General features: G+C 39.9%; 2 protein-coding genes and 2 long non-coding RNA genes across 8 annotated transcripts in view; 3 read left to right on the top strand and 1 right to left on the bottom strand.

Annotated features, from left to right (window-relative positions):
- Window positions 1-4,246, top strand: part of abr (active BCR-related) — a 129,196-nt gene extending 124,950 nt beyond the window's left edge. For 4 of the 5 annotated variants that reach the window (XM_023342264.1, XM_023342265.1, XM_023342266.1 and 1 more), the window contains 4 exons: window positions 1,039-1,173; window positions 1,280-1,385; window positions 1,711-1,864; window positions 3,759-3,848. In XM_023342264.1, coding sequence (XP_023198032.1) covers window positions 1,039-1,173; window positions 1,280-1,385; window positions 1,711-1,864; window positions 3,759-3,848 — 485 coding nt within the window. Of the gene's footprint in view, window positions 1-1,038; window positions 1,174-1,279; window positions 1,386-1,710; window positions 1,865-3,758 lie in introns of all 5 variants that reach the window. The other variant, XM_023342263.1, reaches the window with a different exon arrangement.
- Window positions 4,247-4,255: 9 nt separating this feature from the next.
- Window positions 4,256-13,865, bottom strand: LOC106700450 (translocase of inner mitochondrial membrane 22). The gene is made up of 4 exons (XM_023342268.1): window positions 13,572-13,865; window positions 7,139-7,335; window positions 6,186-6,258; window positions 4,256-6,088 (listed from the first exon to the last, which is right to left on the bottom strand). Exons 1-4 carry the CDS (start codon window positions 13,831-13,833, stop codon window positions 6,012-6,014), a joined length of 609 nt encoding a protein of 202 aa, XP_023198036.1. The 5' UTR covers window positions 13,834-13,865; the 3' UTR covers window positions 4,256-6,011.
- Window positions 7,338-13,801, top strand: LOC111610064. Its single transcript, XR_002753483.1, has 2 exons — window positions 7,338-7,401; window positions 13,717-13,801. It is a non-coding gene; the product is annotated as an uncharacterized LOC111610064 (long non-coding RNA).
- A 3,269-nt stretch (window positions 13,866-17,134) lies between the features above and the next one.
- On the top strand, window positions 17,135-19,574 carry LOC111610063. Its single transcript, XR_002753482.1, has 4 exons — window positions 17,135-17,328; window positions 18,497-18,641; window positions 19,010-19,171; window positions 19,256-19,574. It is a non-coding gene; the product is annotated as an uncharacterized LOC111610063 (long non-coding RNA).
- The last annotated feature ends 17 nt before the right edge of the window (window positions 19,575-19,591 follow it).

Here is a 19,591-nt window from a genome sequence, read left to right on the forward strand (position 1 = left end):
GTGTACGCGCCTACATCTATGATCGCAAAATTTCACATGCACAATTGTCATCGTTTACTTAACTAGAGAAGCTCAAGCAATTGTTGCCGTACAAAGTGAATGGAGAGGGAGCGAAGTCACCTCTCGTATGTCGAGCCTTTTAAAGTACAAATATATCGCCAGTTGGCTGGATGATGTTTGTTTTTGCCATTGCTTCAATTTTATTGCCAACAAGGTTAGGTGCATTCTGTGCAAACTTTTAAGCTTGGCATTGTGGAGTTTAAATCTGTAGAGAGCCATATGCAGTGTGAGAAGCACAAACCTGCTGCCAAGAGCCACAAACAAACCACAAATTATACTCTCTATTTATAGTTTTTTAGGTCTTAAATTTATTCATGATGGAATTTAAAATGTCTTTAAAAGTCTTAAATTTGACTTGCAGATATCCTGATAAAGGGTTAAATGAACATTTCACTTTTTTTTAAAGAAAGGATAACCGTTGCACACTGATTGAAAACAATTTTAAAATAATTTCTTGGTTTTTATATTTGGGATTAAAACTTTCTTGGATTGTGACAAATGGATATACACTGACCGGTCAAACCTCAACTGAGGAACTCTACATTTGGGAAAAGCCCTAAGCTCCTTCCTAACAAAATTCATTGGAATAGATATGAGCAAAACAATGAGGGTTTTTTTCTTCTTCAGTGAGAATGTAATTCCCTAGAGATATATTGTGTGTTTATTGTCTGTTTTAGAAAGACAGACCCCGCTGCAGCCGGGGGTTTTAGTATTTAGGAAGAGCAGCTGTCAGATTCTCCTGTCCTGTGTTCAGTAACAGTCTCTCAGTTTTCCTCACAGCTGCTTTTTCTCCCTAAGATGTGACCAGTCAGAGTCTAGATCACCTTAAATTGTTGTTTTTGTTTGTTTTTTCAACCTTGACCCCCATCTGTATCTGTCCGCTGAGGGAGGAGCTAAAGAGAGATCAGCTGTTCTGCTGAAAGTCCGCGATGAAGCTGTGTGATCCGTCTCTAACGGGTCTGTCTTCGTGATTCGCAGATACCAAAGACATCCTGGTGATGCTGAGTGACATGGACATCAACGCCATCGCAGGAACGCTTAAGCTGTATTTCAGGGAGCTGCCGGAGCCTCTTCTCACAGACCGTCTCTACCCAGCCTTTATGGAGGGCATAGGTGGGAGGACTTCCTGCTCAGCTGCAGGAGATCATGCTTAAAGTAAAAAGAAAAACAAACGGGCTGTCAGGACATAATTGGACATGTGTTTTCCTGTCTGCTTCAGCTCTCTCAGACCCTGCAGCCAAGGAAAACTGCATGATGCACCTTCTGCGCTCTCTGCCCGACCCCAACCTCATGACCTTCCTCACTCTGCTGGAGCACCTGAAAAGGTACGCAGAAACACTCACACCATCAAAGTTTACAATGCAAAGAGCCACTTTTTTTCTTCTTTTTTTTGGTTCTTTAGATCTGCATTTGGTTCATAACCCTTATTAACCCTAAATAAATGTTTCACTACTATCTACTACAGGAAATTAGGCTTTAAAATGAAATCAGGCACATTGTCACCGATACCCGATCTATCATTGTTTTTTCAACATCAAGACCGATACAGACATTAATGTCGGATCGGTGCATGTCTGGTTTCTGTTTTTCCCCCATTCTGCTGTTCCTTTCTGCCTTTAGTGAAATATTTCCTGTTTGTTGTTCCTGCAGGGTGGCTGAGAAGGAGCCCGTCAACAAAATGTCCCTCCATAACCTGGGCACCGTGTTCGGACCCACCCTGCTCCGGCCCTCTGAGTCAGAAAGCGCCAAGGGACAGCACATCACGTGCGCCTCCGACATCTGGTCACATGATGTCATGGCACAGGTACACGATTTTAGTGCTGAGCATTATTGTAATGGTAGACGCAAATTCTCACATTTGTGCCGGAGCTACTCCGTGATTCTCCTGTGGTTTTCCGTCGGTGATCTTTATGATGGACAGTGAGAAAGAGCCGCTTCCTCTGCTGCCGCTCCACATGTTTTCTAGATTAACTTGACTCCCACATCGCCCACTGACCCGTCTCAGTAGGGTCCTTTCTCCCAGCTGTATTTAGCTTTTTCACCATCTATTTCTCTCTCCTGACTGACGGGTTTCATGTGAGCAGAGTTCTTCTCTAAGCTGGATAAACAAGTCTGAAGTAAACATCATAAACCGGGCGGCGTGGAAATGCAGGAGGTCTCTGCTGGCTCCTAGTTTGTCCTGAGGATAATTTGTGTTCAAAAACCTTTACTCCAATATTTATGCAATGTATTAAACTTGGAAGAGAAATGCTTCTCAAATCGGTTCGAAATGTAAATTATATTGCTTTTTTTTTTTTTAAACAATTGTTAACTTCTCAAAAATAGATTTATGGGATCATTCACAGCCACTTGAACTGATGGCTTTTGAGCTTTCCCACATATTGGACGTTCCAACCACAACCGTTAGTCTAATTTACTGGGATATTACTTGATAAGTTGCACATAGCTGTGAAGTGGAAAGGATACAAAGTTTTCAACGTTTTTCCACAGATCTAAGTTTTATGCATTCGGCACAACAACCGTAGCAAAATACGATGGTCCAGAGTTCAAGGCTGGCATTCTGCAACTTTTAGATGTGTTTTTACTTTAACACTCCAGAATAAAAAAATAAGTTATTAGCAGGACTCTTTAGAGCGTGACTGCATGCTGAGGTAGTAATTTATCCATCTGAATCAGGTGTGCTGGACTCTAACTATAGCAGAACACTGCCACCTGGAGGCCTGGACGATGAGGCCTCTGATTTAGATCAAAACAAAATCATGTTAGAATATCAGTCACAGTCTAGATTTAAATAAGAGTTTGTTCACAGGTGCTGCTACCAACAGTGTTTCTACTGGAATATAAGACACTGCTTTCTGTTAGGATGTCCAAGGGCTGGACGATGTGGCTGAAAAACTTATCACAAGGATTTCATATCGGTCGATATCAATAATTATTGATTAGTTTATTGTTTAAATACCTGAAATACTGCCAAACTGGTGGTGTAGCCTTTCCTGTTTTATCCACAGTTTTTGCTGTTTTGTTTAAAATTATTTTTAAGCAGTTATGAGGCATGGTGGTGAAACATGAAACTACCCAACAGGTTGTTGCTAGGTAACCAAAGAGAGAGTTACTTGGTGCCACTATCCTAGCCTAGCTTGTCATGAGAGGTTGAGTGACTAAAGCCTTTCCTCTGCCTACATTCCCCAGAATTCCATGTGGTTTGGATCAGAGTTCAGCGAAATTATTGAAAATTCTACCAGACGTATTATCTATTGATATTGATCATGTGTCTATCGCCATGTATATTATTGATTTATTGTCCAGCCTTAAGATATCCTATAAATTCTGTTCATTTTAGTTTTTTCACATCGCTTCAATTAACAACAAATATGTTTCTGGTCACGGCAAAACCAGGAACAAGTCTCCTATGTCACATTCTGAGTTATTTATAGATTCTGGAAGGGTGGACTTTAAGGTTGTCTATGATGTCAAACACATAATTTATTTTTTTCAAAACAACATTAGAGAGAGAACTAGTCTCAAAGTAAAAAAAAAAATGGCCCCAAACGTGTCTTGCAATTTAGGGGTGTTAACAAAGGTTGTTAGAATTACTCTGCATTAACCCCCCAGCACTGACAGTCAACAGGTTGACTATGGAAAAGTTTAAGAACCTCAGCAAGTTAAGGTCTGCAATCACTCCCTCTCTCTTTCTCCAGGTCCAGGTGTTGCTCTATTACCTGCAGCATCCTCCGATCTCCTTCGCCGAACTCAAGCGCAACACGCTCTACTTCTCCACTGACGTCTAAAAAAAGCCACCACCCCGCCGGGGGCTTCACCCGGACCGCGAGGGTGACACAGAGCGACTCCATCCAGACCTCGGACCCCACCACCCAGCGCTCCAGCTAAAGCTCTGCTCCCAGCAGACCGCTCGTCTCTGCTGCCGTCCCTCGCTTCTCCCATCTGAAGAGGAAGTCGAAACGGTTTTGCGGCAGCAACGCGACCGGCCTCTGTGGGAGCACACCGGGAAATGTTCAGACGGGTGTCTGGGGTCGGGGGCCGGGCAGAGACCACAGCCTGGTGCAGTGGACAGGACAATATCTGAGTTTATGTTTCCTGCTCAGAGGCATTCCAGAAAAACAAAACAAACAAACAAAAAAAATGGCATTTACATGTTTTATAATAATGTTCCTCATTTGTTTCTGTTTCCTTTCTGGTTTTTCCTGGCTTCGTGTGTTTGTGTGTGTGTGCGTGCGGGTATGTGTGTGAGTGTGAGTAGGACTGTGGATGTTTTCCACTGAGAGCGTGAGTTCGTGTTAAAGGGACTAAGCAAACTTTCGAGGCGGCTGGAAAGCCATTCCAAGAAACAGCAAGGATTGTGTCTCCGTAGGGACAGAGGACGCTCCTCTCCGCTGAGTCTTGGCCAAAATTAGCCCTATTTATTTTGAAAATATATATATAATATTTGTGCCTGTAGAGTTTTGTGCAACTAGAGACATTCTCTAAGGAGTCTGTTTTTTTTTTAAGTTTATCCAGGTAGTGATGTTTCTTTCTTTTGTTTTTTTAGCCAGTTTTTTCTGTATCACCGCGTGGTCGGTGAGCCGTTCTGAGAAGATAAGTCTGCCAGTTCAGTTCTGATCACTTTGTAGACAAGCGAGGGCACATGAGGGTTGACGGCAGGGGAGAGGGGAAATAACACCATAAACGGAACAGTTGACTTTTATTTTCTTCCTCTGCTTCTTCTTGCATTTCAAGCCTGTTCCAAGTGTGTTGCTGCACCAGTGTTATCTGTAGGATGATTTTGCGTAGACGCCCTCATTGCATGTTCAGCTTGTCGATGAAATTTGGCCGGGTAACACAAAGGTAGGCCGTCTCTGGGAAGGAGAAGGAAGAAATCGATACAAAGCCAACCTTTCTGCTATCAAGCCTACATATCTTAAGAAAATGCAAGCACTGCTAAATGAGTAATATTTGATATTTTTAATATAAGAATAAAATGAAACAAAAACTGTTGTATTTTACTTCCTTTGAGAAGAATTTCAATATGCTGTAATATTGCGACTAAATGTCCATGTGAACTTTTTCCCTCTTTTTTTTTTTTAAGTAAAATTAAAAGAAATATTGAAGCACTCACTTTGTGTCTGAGAAAATTATTAATGTAGATTTTCTGGGTTTTTTGTCACTCTTAATTCTGTAGATTAATAAACTGTTAATATTAGACAAAGATTATCAAAGTAAATACAGAAAAAGAGATCAAAACAGACCTGGTCTTTGATAAAACATTAAATAACTGAGATTAAACACAGATTAGCAATCCAGACCCTGATCACTGCCAGAAAGAAGAAATCACTAAAGAGAGGTCAGTGCAGTAACAAGAGGTCGAACGCGGCCATAAGGGGTCAGAACTCAGTGATTCCCTGTGCCGGTACCAAGTCTGGATAAATGCAGAGTTGGGTCAGAAAGAGTATTCAACATAAAGCCTAAGAGCATAATTCCTCTTATCTCCTTTAATTCATAATCGGAAGCACAATGATACTGGCAACAACCCAAAGTGCCGTCATATTGAACACACAGACTGACAAAGAAAGAGGCATAGCATGTTTCAGAAAATTCCCCAAGTCAGGAAAATTGACACTGGAATATTTCTGATTGTTAAAATTACTGAGTGAACGAACCACTTGAAAAAGAACAACTTTAATATAAATAATCCTACTTGATTACATTCTGTCAATTTATATAACAAGCCTGTAACCAAACAGTGGTTTCTGGGCCTCGGTATCAGGACCCGGGTGCAGAAGTTTCTCTGCTCATGACATTCTGTGACTGGAGACGCAGGAACAGCCCCTGCAAGCGCTGTTCAGGTCCCAGCAGAGTCCCTGAAGCCAACGTTCGTCGACGTTCCTCTCTCTACCCCGGCTTCCTCGCAGCGAGTCCACATAGAAAACAAGTTCTTGTCCGTAAAGCCTCTCGTCTCATCGCAAGTAATATTCGATGGCAGCAGAGAACGCAGCAAATCCTCCGCATCCGAGGACTCCGGCTTTGAGACCAGCTGCACGACGGACAGAAGAAAAGGAGAAATGGTGGAACGACATGAAGCGGAGCCCAATTTTAGGGTGAAGCCAGCAGAAAAGGAGGAGGTTACCTACCGCGAAGGCCTATGGCTCCTCCGGTCACACAGCCACTGTACACCGCGTTCTTCCAGTCAGATTTTCCTCTGTGCTGCAAAGCAAACAGATGCAAAAACACCGATGGATTTACCTTCATGGGGACAGAGACACAACAACTGGAGGACAAAGACTGTGTTTTCCCCTCTAAAGTCATATTCGATAAATTACAATACAAGTTTAGATGAGGGCCGTTCGTCGGGCTAAAAGTGTGTTTTGAAAATAACTTTTAAGCAGGTATTAAACATGCTTTTCATTAATCTCACATTTCTATATTTTTACAGAATTTTTTTATTGGTCTGGTGTAATATTCTAATTTTAAATGTCATCTTTTCATCACCTGCAAGTGGAAAATCATCATAATTAACAGAAATAAAGGCTTTCAAACATCCATCTGTGTCAGTAGAGTGCTGCATCATTGCAAAGATAATATATCTTTCTTATATACATTGTTAGTTTTACATTTAAAGATGTATCTTCTACATGGATGGTTAATTGATGCGTAGCTGCTTATGGTATATTCAATTAACTTTTCAGAGAAGCGGTAGACTATAAAGATATTTTTCCTTCCAACTACTTATCATTCAAAACGTTTGTAACATGTGATATGTTTATCTTAAAGTGTAAATGAATGAAATAAACTGACAGATCAATAAATATAATGTGTTTCACTTTGTGATAAAGTTTAAACACCATTTTGAGTAATATTCAGATTTAATCAGCAGAGGGCGCTCTAACCCCTTTCCTCGAAGGTTAAAACAGCAAGATCAATATTTAGATATTTTGGTAAAAAATATTATAAATTCTTTACAATAATAATAATAATAATAATAATAATAATAATAAATAAATAAATAACACGCACAATCAAAATGACGATACAAAATTTCACAACAGGTGTCACGTCGGACAAAACAGGAAATGATGTCACTCACTGATTCAATGATGCACTCAGTGCAGGAAAACATGGCGCCCACAATAGCAAAGTTCTTGGCGTACGACATGCCCCTCTGGCCCATGTCTTTAAGGACTTCTCGGGCCGTCGGGGTCCTCAGCGGGTCTTTGGGGTCGAAGCCGACATTGGTGTCGATACCAGCTGTGAACACACCAAAAGCTCCTCCGAGAACAAACCCTGTGGAAAGATAAACGCTCCATTATCAGATACAAATAGGACTCGCTACAAGCACTGCCACTGACGGTGAACAACACACTCTCATCAGTGTTAACCAAATTTAAACCTGCCTCACAATTTGTCACGTTACGACCAAAAGCTTTGTTGTTGTTTTGTATTGGCATTTGATCGGACAGGCCAAACCAAAGTAATGAAAAACTGTGAAGGAACATGATGCACGTTTTGTTTTTTTTGGCTGGGTTCTTCTTTGCAAAGCAGCTAAAGCTGTGATAACTCCTCCAGTTACCCCTGAATGAGTTCTGAAAGTTTATTTCCATAAATGGAATAAACCTTTTAGGTTCATGTGATCCATTATTCCTATGTCTATTTTTAAACTTCTCAACTTGACCCCTGACCTGTATTCGTCTTCATGATGCTGTTTTGTTTACTAATGCTCCCCAAAGACGTTCGGGACCAAGATGGCGACCGGACCAGTCGCTGTGTGATGTAGCTGAGACACAGATTTCAATTTTCAGTCCTCCTTGCCAACATAATGCTCTCTTTTTGATCCAGGAATGTCTGTAACCTCTATGTTTGTTCTATTCAACCTGATCAAGAGTCACATTGTTGTTAAGACTGCGTTCAAGGACGAGAAAAGACTAGGAGCTAACAAGCTAACCTCTGGGTTCAACGGTCATCTTCCAGATCAACGTATACTACGATGCAACGATCGGAGCACAGCCTTAAAAGAAAAGAGAAAGGGAAATCTAAATCTAAATCTATAGCTTCAGACTTGCACAAAGACACGATGTCATCGACTGCAGCTAGTGGTCCCCGGATTTGCTCCCCATCTGATCCAGCTGCAGGTATCCCTGCCTCCGATCATAACTATATTGGTTCCATGGACAGACAGAGCCCTGATCTGTCTCCTCTACTGGATTCTGACCCAGATACCCCTGCTAAACCAGAGGAAAAGAAACTAAAAGGTGACTTGTCTCTCTTTCAATTACAAGACAACATCGCTAAGATAATCAATGATCGCTCTGATAAATTAGAAAATATGGTCAGCTGTAACACCATTAGCATCGATGCTCTGAAGAAGTCAATTGACTTCATTTTTACGGAAATTGAAACGCTAAAATCCGACGTGAAAGCTGTGAGCTCCATATCGGAAAACACTGTGCAGAAAATGGCTGAAGTAGAAATGAGAATAAACGAAACTGAACGATACCAACGTAGATGGAATTTAAGGCTACACGGAATCCCAGAAGATAAGCATGAAAACATCAGAGCCAAAGTTAGCGACATCTGCTGTGCTGTTGTTGGAGAGAACCAGGTAAAGATGAAAGAAAGTATTGACATCGCTCATCGTCTGGGTCGCTTCAACGACCAACAGAGGGCGCCGAGAACCACTATGATCCGCTTCACCAACAGATCATCCCGCGACCTGGTATGGAAAATGGCCAAGAGCAGCAGCTTTCTGAAGGAAAACAGGCTGAGGTTTACAGAGGATCTCACCACAGCTGACAAGGCTCAGCGAGAAAAACTGTGGCCATTAATTGATGCAGCCCGGAAAGAAGGAAAAAAAGCCCATTTTGCTGGAGTCCGTGTGATCATTGAGGGAAAAGAAATCAAGTCACCGCTGTCCCCAACTGGACAGAATATCATTCCTGTCCTTATGGACACAACAAGCCCTTCATAGGCATGGTCACAGGTTCTGCTCAGTTGGTCACCTACAAAGCCTACACACTTAATATTTGGTTCCTTTTCTATCTTCTAATTCTGGAAGGCAGTTTGCCTATTTACATTATCTTAATTCACTCTATGTTTAAAAAATAATTATATGTTTATTGAATTCTGGTTTGACTGTGCTTTGCTAAGTGTATTTACTATGTTGTTAAGTACAGTCTCTGCTTTGCTGTGCATTTCAGCACTTTTCATATCATTTTGAATTTATTGTCCTTGATAGTTATTAATGCAGCTATACTGTTCCAAACTGCAAGCTTCTTCTAAGTCTTAGTATCTGACATTCTAAATCACCTTAGCTCCATTCTGTTCATGGTTTAAATTACACCATTCCGGGTCTGTGGGTTGTTTTCTGTGTCCACTTATCCTACATTGTCCCTTTCAATCTTCTCATTAAATGCCAGGGGTTTAAGAGAAAATGTTAAACGAAAAGCTTTATTTTTATTTGCCAAACAACAAAAGTCTGATTTTTGTTTTTTTCAAGAGTCACATAGTGTAGCAAATGATGCATCCTTTTGGAAAACTCAATGGGGAAATGAGTTATGGTTTTCTCATGGCTCAGAAAGATCAGCAGGGGTTACTATTTTAAAAAACAACTTTAATGGTTCTGTTCTACACTCAGAAAGTGATCCTAATGGCCACTATATAATTTTAATCCTGAATATCAACAACTATATTACCCTTCTTGCCAATGTATATGGATATAATTCAAAACCTGAAAATGATTTTTTACTTGATAGATTAGAATCTAGCTTTTTACACTGGTTATCAAAATACCCAAATACTCTTCTTTTAATGGGTGGAGATTTCAACGTTGCTTTGAACAGCTCCCTAGATCGATGGCCTCCAAGTGTTAATAATACTTCTTCTATTAACTTGTCCTCTTTTATACAAAAATTTAATCTCATAGACATATGGAGGGAAAAAAACCCTGTCTCTAGAGCTTACACATGGTCTAATAAGCCTCGCTCATTAATGTCTCGCATAGATTACTGGTTAGTTTCTGATTGCTTACATAAGAATAACATTACTCCTAGAATATTAACAACACCTTTAACTGATCACAAAGCAATATCATTGATTGCCTCATTCTGTCCTAACATTACTCCCACATTCAAAAGTTCTTATTGGAAACTTAATAATTCCATCTTAAAAAATGTGCTAGTAATTGATAAAGTCAAATTATTAATAAACCATTTCTGGAAAAAAGCCTTAATTAATAACAATTTCTCTAGAAATTGGGAACTCCTTAAATTTGAAGTTACAAAATATTTCAGAGAGTTTGGTGCCTCTCTATCTAAATCCAGGAGAGATGAAGAAACAAATGTAATATCCAGAATAACTGAAATTACTCAAATCTCACCTGAAAATTTATCTGAAAATGACTTAAAGGATTTAATCATTCAACAAAATAAATTAAATGAAATATACAGAAGGAAAGCAGAGGGGGCTTTTGTGAGATCGAGAAGGAAATGGCTGGAGGAAGGGGAACAAAACACTGCGTATTTCTTTCAATTAGAAAGAACCCGTGGTCAATTCAACTCAATTCAAAAACTTAACATTAACAACTTTATCACTGATGATCCCCAAACAATAGCAAAGTATTGCTCTACTTTCTACAGTGAGTTGTATGAATCACACTATAATAAATGTGAATCTGAAATTTTCTTTACACATCTTACTGAAACTAAGTCAATTAATGATGACCAAAGGAATGTCTGTGATAGTCCCCTATCTCCTGCTGAAGTCCTGTCTGCCATCAAGCACCTAAAACTCAACAAATCTCCAGGAGTTGACGGCCTAACTTCAGAATTCTACATCACCTTCGCAGAACAACTGGCCCCGTTCCTCCACCGGCTGTTTGCAGAATGCATTGATAACCAAACTCTTCCTCCCACTCTGTGTCAAGGCCTTTTGACATTAATTCCCAAACCTAAAAAAGACCCCCTTCTGATTGATAATTGGCGTCCAATCTGCCTTCTTAATAATGACTATAAAATTCTAGCTCAAATTTTTGCGATGAGAATGAAAAGTGTTCTTAACTTTATAATTGATGAAACTCAAAATGGTTTCATGACACAAAGACATATAGCCAACAACATCAGGCTGGTGTTGGATCTGATTGACTATGCAGATTTGTGCCATGATGACAGCCTTATATTATTTTTAGATTTCCGTAAAGCCTTTGACACCATTGAGCATAATTTTGTTTTTCAAACATTAGAGAAATTTGGTTTTGGTCCTTACTTTTGTGCTGCAATCAAAACCATGTATAAAAATGCTAACTGTTCAATCAAGCTTCATGTTGGTACGTCTCCCAGATTTGATCTAAAGCGAGGTGTGAGGCAAGGTTGCCCGCTGTCCCCATACCTCTTTTTGATCTGCTCTCAATTACTTTCAGATTTCATTAAACTCAACCATTTGAAAGGTATCTCTTTTGCTGATAAAAATATTATAATTAGTCAACTAGCCGACGATACCACTTTATTTTTAAAGGATGCTTCTCAGGTTTCTTTAGCAATTAATATTGTTGAGAAATTTTCTAGAGCCTCTGGACTCTACCTTAACATTGATAAATGTGAACTTTTAGCCCTTAAAAATTGTAACAAACCCTCTATTTATAATATTCCTGTTAAAGAATCGGTCACTTATCTCGGCATAATGATCAACAAAGATCAAGATTCTAGAAATGCTCTGAACTTTAATCCTATTGTAGAAAATGTACAAAAGAAACTAAATTCTTGGCTTCAAAGAGATTTATCAATTCAAGGAAGAATTTTGCTAACCAAAGCAGAAGGCATCTCCCGTTTAACTTATCCAGCTTTGTCTCTTTCTGTAAATAAACAAACAATTGACATCATTGATAAAATGCTTTATAGATTTGTATGGAAAAATAGGATTCATTATATCAGGAAATCAGTCTTAATGAACTCATTTGAACTTGGTGGCCTCAATTGTCTTGATTTCTCAACCTTAAACAATACATTCAAAATAAACTGGATTAAACAGTTTCTCAAAAATCCAACCTCAATCTGGAATTTTATACCCAACTATTTATTCTCAAAACTTGGTGGCCTTAAATTTATTCTCCTTTGCAACTACAAAATTGAAAAACTACCCATAAAGCTATCTAATTTTCACAAACAAATGCTTCTTTCCTGGTCTCTAATTTACAAGCATAATTTCTCACCCCATCGATATTATATTTGGAACAATGGAGACATTTTGTACAAGCATAAATCTTTATTCTTGGAAAATTGGTTTGAACATGGAATCATCTTGGTTCAGCAGCTTTTTAGACCTGATGGTGTCTTAATGTCTTATTCTGAACTTCTAGAAAGGTTTGGTCTCCCCATACCACCAAAGGAATTTGCACTTGTTTTTGATGCCATCCCATCTGGTGTTATGATGCTTCTTAAGTCTTCTGTAACTTCTGTTCTGACTCCTCCAGGTCTAGACGCTGCTGTCACTAATGTTGGTCAAATCTGTTTTTCCACAAGAAAGCGAAAGAACAACCGTGATGTACGTGCCTTATTCCAGAAGGTCATCGTCTCTGTTCCTAATGTTATCTCTTATTGGAATAACTTTGCCCCCAACCTGAACTGGAAAAAAATCTGGTGTCTTCCATCTAAATATTTAATTATTAATAAAATCAAAGAAGTGTCTTTTAAGATAATCCATCGTTTTTATCCCTGCAAATTTTTCCTTCAACGATACAAAAAAGACATTGACACAAACTGTTCATTTTGCCAACTCTATGTAGAAGATCTCTGTCACTTATTCTGGTCATGCTATTTCTCTTGTATTTTCTGGCAAGATATTTGTACGTTTATTTCCCAAAGAATTCTTGATAACTTTTCCCTCACTTATATAAATATGTTGTTTGGATTCTTCTCTTATCCCACTAACAAAACCAAACATTTTTATATTATCAATCTAATTTTATTAGTCGCAAAATATCATATACATAAATCTAAATTCTCAAATCAGAAACCTCGCTTTTCAGCCTTTAAAGTGGAATTCAAACAATATATTACATCTCTCCAGTATTCAAGGAATAGAAAAGCAATTAAGACAGTGGATATGTGCTCTCGCTTTAACATCTTTCTAAGTTAACTTTTTTATTTATTTATTTGCTTTTCATTTTATTTGTGCTTCCTATGTAACACCCTGGCATTGTTGTCTTATCTGTTTTGCTACTTATTGCGTTGAGTCTGCTATTTTGTAAACCCCTTTATTGTCAATAAAAAAAAAATAAAAAAAAATGCTCCCCAAAGAACATCAGAGGTTTTCACTAACAATTACGTTTTTCTTAGATTAAATGACACACAAATTACAGACTTTATTCACAAAAGTAAGTGACTTCTAAAAGTCGGTTGCTCTGGATTTTATTTTCCTTAATACGAATCTATGCCACGCTGATTTTCTTCCATTTTAAAGAAACGTGACAACCATAAACCATTTTTCTATTAACACGTGACCTAATTACCCCCAAGTGTGCGGTTGTTTACCTCCTACACAGGCCAGGACCGACTTGAAGGCGCAGCTCTCCATTCCCCTCTCTATCATCTTCTGCTCGTCGCTTTTCAGAGGCACCGGCAGACCCCCCATAACACCGGGGCTCAGGTCTTTAATGGGCCGCTTCTCCCCTACCAGGTGCTCCAGAACCATACTGTACTGGATCGCTGGACTGCCCATGCTCGGAACCGAGGAAGCTGGACCTGTAGAGTCTGAGGCAGCAGCAGCATCTGCAGCCCCCGTGGACGCCGCCATGTTTCTCAATGACACTGCTCTATGTAAGTTTAGCTGTGAGCTGATGGGCTGCAGATTCGCCGAATTATTTTCTAAGCGCAAGTTAAGTTTTGGTGGGTAAAATGTTTGTTTTCCTGTAAAAAACTATCTATCTATAGTCACATGAAGAAAAAGCAACTTAAAACATAATGTCTCTCTCTCGACTTTATATTTTTAAAGTCGTCACTGTCTCCTAAATTCCCATCAGCACATTCGACACAACCGCCAAGTGTGTGTACTCATTCACAGTCAGCCGACGAATCATCTTGCAAAAGGGGCCGACGAAGCGGTGTGGGAAGAGACTGTCTTTAAAACACATAGCAGAGCATTTTTGATAGCGGCATGATATCAGAGACAATGACAGCGGCATTATATTCACCGCTGACAACAGACTTATGCAGTAATAAGTTAATTTCCCCTTGGGATCAATAAAGTATTTTTGAATTGAACTGAATTGAATACACCACTAGGACCACCTGCTGGTTAACACATAGTGTGTTATTTATCAAATTCCCACAGTCACTGAAAAAAGCAACTGTTTAATCGATTTATTTGCTTTATCAAACATTTAAAGCGACTGTTTCCCAGCTTTTAATTTCCCTTTGTTGATCAATCTTAGTGAACAAAAGTTGATGTCATCTCAACTTTTGTTCTTGACCCAAAACCATCCTTGTTGTATTTATTTGAGTCACATGACCTAAGTTATCTTCCTTTAGAGGTTTTGCCCTCTTGCATGTTGCCCTAAGCAGTGGCCCCACAAAAGAGGACGATACCCACCCCTTATTTGGTATCTGCTTATTCTTCCTTCTTGACCAATTTTGTGTGTAATCATTTTCTTTGCATGAATTATATAGAGGAAAGGGGATATTTTGTCACCTGCAACATTTATTTATTTAAATCATACTCCCTCTCCACACACACACAGAATAATGCTCACCATTGATCTTCAGATAATTCCAGACCACAGTTCGGAGTTGTTGCTGTATTTTAACATGTATGGAAGTAAATATGTGAATTTATTAGTTTAATTATTTAATTTATTATCAGAATTTGAGTAAAAAATGCCTCTGAAATTTGAATGTTGTATATTAGCATTTACTTTTTCAGTGTTAAAATAAATTCAGAATTCATTTTAACCTAAAAAAATTCAGTGTCATTATTTGTACATGGTTGCAATTTTCATTTATTAAAAAAATTCACATTCCTATTTCAAAGTGACCGACAGGACTCAATACAAAGCCCTGGAAGCCAGCATGGAGACCACCGATAATCAAACATGAAGCTTGGAGCCCTCATGACACTTCTTAGTTTAGAAGTACCATCTTTCAATCCAGTACCTGAGAGTTCCTGTTTGGTACATTTTCAGAAGCATATTGGAAAAGCCTCTGATCACTCTTCTGAATAAAGTCGGCCGATTCTGTGGCTGGTCTGAAAACACCTGTTCTATTCTGTCCCTCAGCTGTTCCAATTCAAGCTGCAGGTTATTGTTTTCCTGCTCCAAGGTGGTGTTCTCCTTCTCCACAGAGCTCTTCACTTGCTCCATGGTGGCATTTATCAGCTCCAAGGTCTTGTTTTTATGCTCCAAGTAGTTTATTCTCTTCTCCAGAGCGTTCTTTTCTTCCTCCAGAGCGATCTTCTCCTTCTCCATAGCAGTCTTTTCTTCCTCCAGGGCAGCGTTTTTCTGCTCCAGGGCAGTGCATTTCACCTCCAGAGCAGTGATATTTAGCATCAGGGAGGTTTTTTCCTGCTCATGTCGCCTTCTTCTTAAATTGAGGCTCTGATGCAGGTGTCTGTTGTCAAGCTCAAAAAAAAAGTTTTGCCCTTCCAAACGCCTTCGTCTTTGCTCCAGGTAGGTATTTACCCGCAATGCATGAGTTAATCTCTCCCTCTGAGATGTGTTTTCCTGTTCTAATGTGGAAATTCTCTCCCTCTGATTGGTGTTTTCCTGTTCTAACGTGGAAATTCTCTGCTCCATGGTGTTGATTTGAGTTGTGTATTTCTGCTCCATGGCAGTCTTTTCTTTTTCCAGGACCGTATTATTCTGCTTGAAGAAGGTGTTTTCCTCCTCCAAGATGGTATTTACCTGTTTTAATGTGATGTTTTCCTGATGTAGCGTATTTCTTTCCTTCTCCAGGGCTGTGTTCTTCTGCTCCAGGATGCTTTTTTCCTCTTCCAAGACGGCGTTTTGTTGCCCCAGTGCAGTGTTTTCCTGCTTCAATGCCGTGTTATCGTTCTTCAGCTCCTCGTTTGCTTTGATAAGTGACTGTCTCTCAATGGACATCATGTTAACTTCTTCCAAGATGCCATTTAGCTTCTCTGTCTCTCTTGCCAAGATCTGCTGTATTTCTTCATTTCCAGAATCAGAAGATGAAGCCTTATTGCGCTGACTCACTTTCGATCCTTTCTGTCTAAATAAATTCAAAATCTGCCCCATGTTTTCCTTTATTTGTTTGTGAGAAATTCCTTTTAATCTTGAAAAACTTTCCTTTTCAATCTCTTGTTGGGACACAATCCTTCTTCTTGCTCTCTCTCTCTCTTCTGCAATGCTTATGACTGCAGAATTCAAGTGTGCAGAGTTCAATTTGTGACTAGCTCTTTGTGACATCATTATGCGTGATGTCACAAGTTGATGACACTATCTCAGCAGAGCAACTAGAAAACTGCTGAAGTTTGGGAAGATAAGAACAACTGTGGCGAGCGTCGGTTGAGTTTATCCGGAGAGCGGGAGTTAGCTCAGACCTTTTTTGGTCCAAAGCAGCACAACAAAACTTAATACGCCATTATTAAATGGACCCGGGTCGACCCGGGTCCAGCGGTGCAGTGCAAAAGGGGCTTAGTGTCCGTCTCTAGGCAACCGTGACATCATCATTGGTCCGAAGCGTTCTGGGGTCCTTACTAGCTCCCGCCAAAATTTAGCTGACCTTAACAAATCTTGTGTTTGAGTTTCGTAATTATTGTTACACTAAATGTTTATATGTGTGTGATAGGCGTTACTGTCGGACATACAGAAATACGGAGCAAATCGCGTCCCGTATACGGGAAAAGGATGGCAATCCTACTGTGCTCTTCTCCCATTAAAATTGTAGAAACTATATCAAACACAAGTAAATCCACAGTTTGGTAGGTAACTGGTATTTTGGATGATGTTGTAATGACAATAAATTTCTTATTTACCACCGGCTCAGTCAGCGCGTGTCACTTCAACGACTCGCGTGAGCGAGGCGGCGGCAGTAGCAGCATCACAGAAAGCAGCAGCTCCGCCGCATTAGCGAACAGGTGAGGAGAAGAAACTGCATGTTTCTATCTTTTTCTCATCTTACCGCTTTCCTTTATTCTTCTCCAGTTCACTCAGGTAAAATCTAAATATTTTAACGTTTCCGCTGTCTTGTGTCGGACATTTAAGAAGGAGTAAGTTGCACGGGACCGGTGTTGGCTTGGCCGGGGTAACACCGACGCAGAAGTGACTGTCGACGGCTGGTTTCTACGGTGGCCGACAGGTGCAAATGCGCAGCAAAAGAGAAAACATGCAAACAAAAAAGAAGACACCCCCGAATGAAATGCAGCAAACAAAAAGAGAGACGCAAACACCCCCGAATGAAATGCAGCAAACAAAAAGAGAGACGCAAACACCCCCGAATGAAATGCAGCAAATAAAAAGAGAGACGCAAACACCCCCGAATGAAATGCAGCAAATAAAAAGAGAGACGCAAACACCCCCGAATGAAATGCAGCAAACAAAAAGTGTTGAAAACGGAAGTGCTCCAGACCACTAGGGGGAGTCAAAGAAAATAGTATTCATTTCTATGGGACCAGATGCAAGATTCTTCTTCTTCTTCTTCTTCTTCTTGGTATTTATTGGCGGTTGGCAACAAACTTACAGTAGCATTACCGCCACTTACCAGTATGGAGTGTGGTTCGAGATGGTCTATAAACTTTCACTTTCTACCTTTTCCCTCCATTAACTCCTGATTAAACATACCCCCACACATACACACCTGCTTATATTATCCAACTTGCTTATAACTTTATATACCCCTCTTTGATATTCTTTACACATTCACACCCAACTTGCTCTACTCATATCCTATGAAATAGCTTTGTTTTTTTAAGATACCGAATAATTATTTGAATATGTCTACTCCCGAAATCTCTCCTCAAAAATTCTATTAAATTAAACCTTTCTTTAATACCTACACACTCTCTCAGCATGCATCTTCTCTCTTCTTCATACTTACAACACTCTAAAATAACATGCTCTATTGTTTCAGACTTCTCACAATAATCACACTTTCCAGATGCAAGATTCAGAGAGATACCTTTACTTTCTTTCAAATTTCTTTCTCTGACTCTTGCATCTGGTCCCATAGAAATGAATACTATTTTCTTTGACTCCCCCTAGTGGTCTGGAGCACTTCCGTTTTCAACACTTTTTGTTTGCTGCATTTCTTTCGGGGGTGTTTGCGTCTCTCTTTTTATTTGCTGCATTTCATTCGGGGGTGTTTGCGTCTCTCTTTTTATTTGCTGCATTTCATTCGGGGGTGTTTGCGTCTCTCTTTTTGTTTGCTGCATTTCATTCGGGGGTGTCTTCTTTTTTGTTTGCATGTTTTCTCTTTTGCTGCGCATTTGCACCTGTCGGCCACCGTAGGTTTCAGTGTTAGTGAGAGTACTTTGGGTTTTGACGGTCATTTTATGGCTGACGTGTTTTCTCCTGCTTTCTATAGAATGATAGAGTCCCAGGGCATGTTGTTTCCAGGGTAATTGGACCTGGAACTGGCTGTATTCTTGAACAGGTGAGGGGAATCTCGCCTGCAGGATGTTGGAAGTCTACAGGATGCTTCAGATAATTTAGTGAATTTCACTGCACCGATGGGGCTTGTGTCTATATCTCTTTAAAAAGAGAAATCTTAATGTTTTTGTCAACTTTTGTATCTCGTTATAACAAGATACAACTCCAGAATTTATTTCTTAGCTCTGGCAGTTTAACGCTTCCATAAGTAAACATGTCCAGCACTGTATATGCTTTTTTCCCCAGTTGCTATTTAAATAGTCAAACTTACAACAGAGGGTGTAGCTTTAAGTTTAAACTCTTTTATGTTGATTTAGAAATCTCGTCTCTGCAGATTTCAAAACCTTAATCTTAATAATTATATACACACAGGCCTTGTCAGGATTCAGGTTGGAGTGAGGGATCTTTCCAGAGACGAGCTACGCGGAGGAGTTTGACAGCCTGACGCACCTGCATTGGATTCCGGTAACCAGCGGCTGGCTTCTTAAGAAGCGGTGGAACCACCAGTCATCGCTCGATGGTTACCACTTGTTGGTCAGACTCAGCCTTAAGTTCTCACAAAATCCATGTTAAGTATTGTCCAGTCATTTTGTCCTTTTTCTCTTCGTTACCTCTCAGATCTTGATCCCGCTTCCCGGAGCCAAGCCTGGAACTCCACCGGTCAGGCGCGTCTCGTTGGTGGGCACCTCCAAACAGTTCTGATCCGCTGCGGCCCGGGACCCCCGAACCTACCTGGACTCTCGTTCCCTCCTGACGTCCCCCAGTCTCAATTCTACCTCATTAAAACAAACCCTCGTAACCGTAAAAATCTGTTCTTCTGTGCGCACCTGCATGTGGGCAAGGAAATTAAAATCCGACATGACAGGCCTGTCACGATAACAAATTTTACTGAACGATTAATTGTCTCAAAAATTATTGCGATAAACGATAATATTGTTTGAAGACCTTTTTACA

Source organism: Xiphophorus maculatus, chromosome 11 (assembly GCF_002775205.1).
Source record: "Xiphophorus maculatus strain JP 163 A chromosome 11, X_maculatus-5.0-male, whole genome shotgun sequence".
Taxonomy (NCBI): domain Eukaryota; kingdom Metazoa; phylum Chordata; class Actinopteri; order Cyprinodontiformes; family Poeciliidae; genus Xiphophorus; species Xiphophorus maculatus.

Excerpts from the sequence above, each read along its gene's own strand:
- LOC106700450 (XM_023342268.1), bottom strand. The coding sequence starts at position 13,833 with ATGGCGGCGTCCACGGGGGCTGCAGATGCTGCTGCTGCCTCAGACTCT. Across the intron at positions 7,336-13,571 it reads GGTCCTGGCCTGTGTAGGAG|GGTTTGTTCTCGGAGGAGCT; the intron begins GTAAACAACCGC and ends ATCTTTCCACAG. Across the intron at positions 6,089-6,185 it reads AGGAGCCATAGGCCTTCGCG|CTGGTCTCAAAGCCGGAGTC; the intron begins GTAGGTAACCTC and ends TCCGTCGTGCAG.